This window comes from Eurypyga helias, unplaced genomic scaffold, assembly GCF_000690775.1.
Source record: "Eurypyga helias isolate BGI_N326 unplaced genomic scaffold, ASM69077v1 scaffold14509, whole genome shotgun sequence".
Taxonomy (NCBI): domain Eukaryota; kingdom Metazoa; phylum Chordata; class Aves; order Eurypygiformes; family Eurypygidae; genus Eurypyga; species Eurypyga helias.
Window position 1 is genome coordinate 3,751 of NW_010270273.1, and position 8,440 is coordinate 12,190.

The 8,440-nt window shown below is 44.3% G+C and overlaps 1 protein-coding gene across 1 annotated transcript in view; it reads right to left on the reverse strand.

The window, feature by feature from the left end:
* Positions 1-568: 568 nt before the first annotated feature.
* The window catches only part of TSPAN9 (tetraspanin 9), a 10,014-nt gene continuing 2,142 nt past the window's right edge, over positions 569-8,440 (reverse strand). The window contains exons 3-8 of the mRNA XM_010158394.1: positions 6,651-6,842; positions 4,737-4,811; positions 2,671-2,772; positions 2,010-2,141; positions 1,821-1,904; positions 569-1,018 (exon numbers count right to left, since the gene is read on the reverse strand). Coding sequence (XP_010156696.1) covers positions 947-1,018; positions 1,821-1,904; positions 2,010-2,141; positions 2,671-2,772; positions 4,737-4,811; positions 6,651-6,842 — 657 coding nt within the window. The 3' untranslated portion in view covers positions 569-946. The remainder of the gene's footprint in view (positions 1,019-1,820; positions 1,905-2,009; positions 2,142-2,670; positions 2,773-4,736; positions 4,812-6,650; positions 6,843-8,440) is intronic.

Below are 8,440 nucleotides of genomic sequence, written 5' to 3' on the forward strand. Positions count from 1 at the left end.
AGCCTGCCATCTCTCTCCTTCACACCAGGGAGCAGTAACCTGCTCGGTCAGGTCTTTCAGCTTTTACTGTAGCATGGCATCAAAGCAGCCAGACACTGCTTTGGTGAATAAAGGCATTGGAACTTTGCCTCACAGGAGTAGGGATATCACTATGTGGTCCAATGGGAAGGCATTCCAGCTGAGGAAAGAGCCTCTGATTTGAAAGGAACCACCTTTGTTACAGGAAGGGCATCAAAGCCCTGATAAAGGTAGACGATGCCTCCCCATGAACTTGAGGAAAGTTATGTCTTCATTTGCCTGCACCGTCAACTTTGAAAAACATGTCCTCTGGAGATCACACAGTGGTTCCCAAATTAATGTACAATAAATGTGTAAAACCAAAAACCGTAAGAAGTTATAAGTCAGGCAACTAAATTCTAAGCTATATCTGTCATAATAATTATCATCATCATTACCATAATAAAAAAGTATACACCATAAGGTACAAGAAGCTGCTCCTCCCGATCAAAGCAGCTCCAGTTCTTAGGACAGTTAGTGTCTTTTCCGAGTCTTCCAACAAATCGGACGTGAGGGTTGAAAACTTAATGGAAGACTTTGAAGAATTCTCCCTTGAAGTTGACCACACTTAATTTTTGCACATGTAGCATGGATTAGTAGAGCAAAATGCTTTATTCAGTTAAGAAACATTCTTAGAGCAGATCTATGATTTCGTGTAGAAAATCCATTTGTTTGGGGGGTTTCCCCCCTCTTTGGCAAATAAATGGCAAGTGTGAAACTGACAAAAAACAGAGTCAAACAACAAGTTATGATAATAACTGGACAAGGAACAACAGAGTAGATCGGTCAACGGGACGGATTCCTATAGGCTCGACACACTTTGCGGTCATTCCTTTTGTTCATTTTCATGGTGAAACAGAAAGGTTGATGTGATAATGTTTCAGAGGCTTTAGGCATCATATTTTTTGCCAGTCCTGTGAATCTGCTGGAAGAGTGTCATGGAGAAGGCCATGCCAAGAATCTGAAGGAAAACAAACAATAAGGGCTTCAGTACAGGGTGGACGCCAAAACTGCACTGCTGACCGGCGTTCATGGTCCAGCTGTAATTTGAAAAGTCATTCTACGCTAGCCGTTTTTCCCAAACCTCAACACTGAGCAGTAAACTTGGAGATATGTTGTTCAGGCAGACGGTGATGTCCAGAGCCGTATCTGTCAGAGCACAGAGGGATGCAAAAAGCTCTCCGGGCTCTTTGTCAACAGTGCAAATCATGCAAGAATTTTTCAGGATCAATACATATGAGTCACTCTTCCTTTTTACCCAACAACTTGTGCTTGTTTAGCCAGACAACTATGACTGAAAAGATCAGATTTAGGTATTCTCACCCAAAAGTACAGCAGTGATAAAGGAACCCCAAAATCTTAACAGATTATGATTATACTTCTGCTTTTTTTTTTTTTTTAACCCCTTTAACATACACGATATGACTCATTTTGGCAATTTCTAGAACTTGCTTCCAAAATTTAAAACCCCGGTTCCCTAAGGGACAGCGTAACAAATGGCTAAATACAGGAACTCCAAAGTGACGCTCTGAAGTCAAAACACAGGTAAGCACAACCCTACTGCAGTGTGTCATCTTTGCAGGGCTGACTACTGACCTGCCTCCTTTCTGACTATATGGGCTTAAATGACCTCATAGAACACACCTGGCATTTCTGAAATCAGGAGCAAACGCAAAGCAGTTGAGCACCGCTCTCCACCCAGCAGGATCAAGAATGGTGATAGCACATTAAAGCTACGCTGACAAACGTAACAGCAGTATTACCTGCATTATGAGCATGCACATCCCAACTGAGCCAAGGACATGCTTGTTCTCATCGAACCAGGTCATAACTCTCTCGTAACATCCCTGAAATGATGAAAGATGAAAATTGAAACTCCACGGTCACGTTTTCTTTCACGTGCATTCCCTCTATTTTCTTCCTTCCCACCCCTCCCTAAGCCTTAGCCATACCGTTTTCCACACTAATTCGGTGGAGTTCCGTCCACAGTCTTGTGAGTTTTCTGTACAACATCGGTCTGGGACAGTGTTTTCTCCCAGCACTGGGTACCAATCCGTAAAGTCATTCACACCACAGCATTTCATCTAAGGCAAAAGTAAAGGATTAATAAATTAGCTTAACTAGCACAATTTGTGAATCATGGACCAGCCCAAACTTTTACTTCCACCAAACCACTGTATATTTTCAAAAGTGATGCCATGACACTTCTGCATTTTTGAAGTGCTTTGTGCTGAGTGATCACTAAAAGCACATATTGAACAACATAAGAAAAAGAAAGTCTTCTTGTCATAGACATGAGCACAAACACCAAAACTTAAGGTAATATTCCCACAACTGCTGGATGGCAAAAGCCTAGCTGCCAAAGCTGCAGTTTTTGCTGTTTCTCCTCTGTTTCAGCTTGTCTCTGTGCCTGTGATAGGCACAGAGAACCTCAGAGAGAGGTAAGCGTATTTCACCTTACAGAGTACACTGTGATCCTGGGTTTCACAGTACTCCCTGGATGTTCAAGAATGCAAAATCAGAAACCATTAGCCATCTGGATGCCACAGTTAACAGACTGCAGCAGCCTTAATGGCCAAACTGTTATTTTATAATATTGAGAAAATGTGTTACCTCTGCTTGAATGATATTCCATGCATTCTTCAGTCCAACATTATTTTCTGAATTGTATAGCTTCATACCTTCCTTCAAATCCTTCTTTGCACTCTCACTGACCTGGATCATGTAAAAAAATACAGAAAGTCAATGCACTGCTGCTCAGAGGAAAGGACCACATAGTACAGACTTCCACACAGAATGTATCTCTCTCACCCTCTCTCACCACAAACACTGGGTAGAAAATCTACATCATATGAAGACTCTCACAAATCAGTGGGACCTTTCAGCACATTCTAAGGCCTAGACTCTCCCTCAGCTTTTAAAATACTAAATTAATTCTCATGAGATAGGAAACCAAACAGCTGCTTCTCTACCAAGAGTATGCGATACAGTCATCATCTGATTCCAACTAACTGAAGAGTAATCAGCTGAAATACGCTGAGCCTACTTTAACTTTGCCAGAGACAGCTGTTGGCAATACCCCACAGCAGCCTCTCCTGCCTGTAACCTACAGCCTGCTTTAATCTGCTAATGCCATAAAACCAGAGTCACAGCCTCCCAGCCTACACGTGGTTATCCCTTGCACAGGTTCAGGCAGGCTACAATTAAGGATATATATACATGACACAAAATCAATTGGAAAAGGGCATTATTGTTTTCTTCTTATGGGGACAGGCTTGTAGGTTTTATGATTTTCAAATGTGCGCTTCTTTCTTTAGAGGAGAAAGTTGGAATGCTTAACGGCAGATCTGAGATGTCCCCTTTCTTGTATAAATTTCAGTCTGAGTCTGGAATCCTGGATGCAGGAGGAATGTACATTGGCTCTGACAGCAGTGAGCTGGCAGCAGAGAATCATAGAATCATAGAATGGTTTGGGTTGGAAGGGTCCTTAAAGATCATCTAGTTCTGACCCCCCTGCTATGGGCAGGGACACCTTGCACTAGACCAGGTTGCTCCAAGCCTCATCCAGCGTGGCCTTGGACACTTCCAGGGATGGGGCATCCACAGCTTCTCTGGGCAACCTGTCCCAGTGCCTCACCACCCTCTCTGGGAAGAATTTCTTCCTGATATCTAATCTAAACCTCCCTGTTTTCAATTTGTACCCGTTACCCCTTGTCCTGTCACTACAGGCCCTTGTAAAAAGTCCCCCCCAGCTTCCTTGTAGCCCCTTCAGATACTGGAAAGCTGCAATGAGGTCTCCTCGGAGCCTCCTCTTCTCCAGGCTGAACAAGAAAGGATTAACCTATGGGTCCTGGCACAATGTTGACTATATTGTAAGATCTGTTTCATCCCTCTTCGACACCCCATTCAAAATCAGAAGTTCACCCCAGCTTCCTTTAAGTGGCAGGCATCATAATGACAACCTGCAAAGTGATACAAATCTAGTAGAAGCTCAGTTTTAAAATCAGCCTGGAGACGCTCATACTGTAAGGCTCTGTCCTGTGTTTAGCAGAGTGCTCCAGCTCCCCAAGGATTTTTCCAGTGTTACACATATGACAGGCCAACCAATTGTGCCTACTTGACTTAATCTCTACTAGACAGCAGATTCCTACAGATGGGCTTTATGAGAAGCTGCCTCTTGACCTGTTCTGCACCTCTGTCAAACTCCCTGGGACTGCTCAGTCAGGTGAAGACAGCACCTGGAATAACCTGTGAATATCCCAAGACTCTCTCCTCCAGTCCTGTTCAAGGGTGGCCCTAAGAAGCTAACCAGGTCTTACGCAGGAGACCTCCCACAACCCAGGTTCACAAGATGATCAGCTTCTTGCAGAGGTATCAAACAGCTACATTGAAAGCTATCTTAGCTTTTAGGACATTACTAAAAGGGAGGAGGCCTTGGACCATGGTTTTACTTCTGGGAGGAAATTGTAAAGCTCAGCAGGTTCTTCTCCCCTGCTTGACCTCCTCATCACTTCTTCCTCCCCCTGCAGAAGCAGCTTATAGAAGACAGCTGAGATCTCAAGGTTACACCTTCACCAGAGTGAAGAACAAGGAAAACCCACATACCATCAAACAAAACCAAACTGAACCTGTTCTACAAGCTCGTACATCTACTTAATCTATATGTCATATTTGCTTACCTTGTCCATATAAACAAAGAACAAAATGAGTAGTATCAGCTCTGCCAGGAGAATTATCAGCAAAACGATGAAAAACTAGAAGAAAGAAAAAACAGATAGTATATAGACACTTGCCAACTATAGAGCAAACTAGGGAGTGCTAGAAACTGAAGACTATAGGCCTTGTCCTCTAAACCTTTCCTCTACGGCCAAAACAATGCATGTTTGCCTTCAAACTATTCAGGCATATTGATGCTATACTGCCACTAAAGCTCCTGTAGGTCTCACCATCACTGAGAAACTCACTGTCTAGCATTCTCTAAATCTTGGGTTTCGTCCTACTACCACTCTGCAGGTTTCAGCAATATTTTTGTCTTGTTTTTTTGACTGCTGACACAGTACACAGCCCTGGTAGTCTCTTTCCTTCACACAGACTGCAGAACAGATGCTAAACCCATTACCACAAGAAGATCAACGTGATGTGCCTCAGGAGTCATTCCCTAGGAGGCAGGCTTTAACCATATCTGGCTGCCTGTTGGAACTGTTGTCATATTACTCTGCACTTCTATTCCCAACTCTGTAGCTGAAATCTCTCTCTGCAGGGGCATCCCAAGTGTGAGCAGCAGTACTTTCACACTGCTACTTTTCATGCCCACTAATTGCCTTGATTTATGAGTGGACTGCCACATAGAATCATGGAATGGTTTGGGTGGGAAGGGACCTTAAAGGTCATCCAGTTCCAACCCCCCTGCCATGGGCAGGGACACCTTCCACTAGACCAGGTTGCTCCAAGCCTCATCCAGCCTGGCCTTGAAGACATCCAGGGATGGGGCATCCACAACATCTCTGGGCACCCTGTCCCAGTGCTTCACCACCCTCTCCGGGAAGACCTTCTTCCTGATATCTAATCTAAACCTCCCCACTTTCAATTTGTACCCGTTAACGCTTGTCCTGTCACTACAGGCCCCTGTAAAAAGTCCCCCCCAGCTTCCTTGTAGCCCCTTCAGGTACATAAGCATGGCATCCCCCACACAGACACTGGGGGAGATGGTATACAGTGCAGCAAGCTCTCTAATCAGAAACTCACTGTAGTTGTGATAGTATAAAAAGACTTCTGCAGAAGGCTGTAAGAATATAAACGCTCTTTACAAAAAAATAGATTAAAAAAATCATATGGTGTTGCAATTTGTGTGGATGAGCAACATCGACTCATTGCTATTCTCTGTTTGCTTTTCTAAGCTGTACAACATACAAAACCAAGCAGCAGAGAGCAAAAAACAGGTACACATTTGTCCTCCAGTTTCCTTCTCTGAGGCAGCCTAAGCAGTGTTGTCCAGCTGTTCCCCAACACCATTAAGGGAGACTTTTACACAAGGAAAACTCATGTGCTCCTTACTGTCACAGCTCCTGTGATTCATAAACTGGGACTGGATCAGATATTTTTTTTTATTGGTAAGGCAGGCAGAGACCTTGACTTCTTAACTTTGGATCAGATGGTTTCCACCAACCTCTGACAAAGGCCTTAGGTAAGGGCCAAGTAAAAAATAGCCAGGAGAGGCTTTCAGCGGCACTGAAAAGCAGCTGTGCTTAAGATTTTGTCAGATAATCCTTCTAACAGACATTTCCAGAAGGACTATCCAGACTGAGCCTACAGTTCTTGCTTAACCATTCAGAAGTAACTGACCCTAATTTGCTGTGCTAATACAAATTAATAAATACTAATTAGGGCAGGCAGTAACAGTGACACATTTGCTAATACACCAATGGTAGCACTGCGACCAAAGCTGTGGGATGTCACGCTGCAAGCACCCGGCAGATTGCAAGCCAAGGGCAATGCACAGTGATCTACATGACTGTTTTGCACTGGTCATTCAAATAAAACAATAACAAATCTACAGGCACTGGTCTTAACAAAAAGAAGCATTTGTGTCTTACGCTCAACAGGAGGCACTTGTTTTCCTTGATAGCACCTAGGCAGCCCAGAAAGCCGGTCACCATGATGACTGTGCCAATGGCAATGACCAGGTTGGCAGCTGAAAGCGACGGAAAGCTGGGAGAAAATGTGGCGAAGTTTCCTTGTGACACCGACAGCCAGATGCCCACGCCCAGCAGCCCACAGCCACATAACTGCGAAGAGAGAAACAAAAGAAAGGTTTCACAATCAAAATGAATGGCACTCCCCCCACCACGCTAAAAGGGAAGAATTTCTTAAGCAAGTTCTCAGGTAGCTTGTTCCGCAGGAACGCTCTCACTGGCTTGGAGCTGAAACAAACTCAGCCCCACTGTAGGGCAGGCAAGGAAGTCCTGGAGATTATTATAATCAGCGGTACCATTTCAATAAATATTTGTCATAAAATGCCCAGTCCCAGTAGCCAAGGCTGGGTTTTAGTATCCTGGAAGGCAGAGTAAAGCATCTCCCAAGGTACAAAGTGCACAAGAGCTAACATCATGCAAAGCATAAAAATAAAGGGTTGTGTAGGCAAAGAAAGAAAGAGATTGAGATTAACCACTGGATTAGTGGTTAGTCCTCAGGAATGCACTCTGTGGCTCAGCTGCTTCAACTGCTCAGGCTAAGAGCTTGATGGTTCAAGGAGGTCAGAAGCAGCTCTCACCACACAAAATTAATTTAAGGTTTTAAATGGCATTTCTAAGCTGCCAGGGCCCGACACTGCCCATAGGTGATGGCACGTCAGTCAGTGACTTCCTGACACTCCATGGATGAGTCCGTAAATGGTCCCAAGGAAGTTTCTAACAAAGACTGAAATTGTTCAGTGCAGCTCTCCTGCAGAACCTGAATATAGGCTTTACAATTATTCACAAGCGTATTCTTTGGACTTTCATACTCTCTAGGCTCAGAAACCACAGCCCTAGCTCAAGTGTTGTGAAAGTGGGCAGTGAATTCCATACTCATCAGGCTAAAAGCAACAGATCCTCGCAGATAAACAAGGTGATGAAAAGAGCAAGATCAGGGTAAAAGGCTTACAGAGGAAGGGCAAGTAAAGGACAAAAAGGCGGATCAACGGGAAGATCAGCCCTTGAATAGCTGCACCTCAGTATCCAACGTCAGTGATGAGGAGAGTAGAAAAAGAGGTGGAAGAAAGAATCCCTTAACCAGCATCTCTGCTTTAAAAACAAGCAACACAATCCAGAAATCCAATGACAGAGATTGAAATGATTCTAGAAGGCTCACGTTTATTTTTTTTAGACTAAGTTAGAAGCAGCTAGTTGCCTAGATGAGGGAAAGGAGAGGTGCTTTCAAGTAGAATTAGGAAAGTGATAGGCTACAAAGGATGGACAGGAAGACAGAAAAGGACCAAGAGCAGAAGGAGAATCAATGCTGGAGAGCAGAAAATGGACAGATGGCCTCTGCCCCTCTGACAGGGTCTCAGTTCAGGAGACCCTCTATATCCACCTTCCATACAGGGCAGATCATTGCTTCGCTTGCGTGTGGTAGCCACCCTGGTGTTCAGGTAAAACTCAGGAGCAAAACACTTTGCTTTTTGGCAGAAGATCTGCACCTTTCCACAATGCCTCTAGCAGGGAAGACGTTTGCACCAAAGGCCTTGTGGGTTAGCAACACACCTGTTCTGTCCCTGGGCAGGCCGCTATGGAGAAACAACTTCAATGCCAGCCATCTGAACACCGTTGGGAAAAGAGTCTTTTACAAGGCCAAATGAAGTGCTGTGTCAGCTGAGGCAGCAGGCGTTCGGAATTCTAATGTCCTG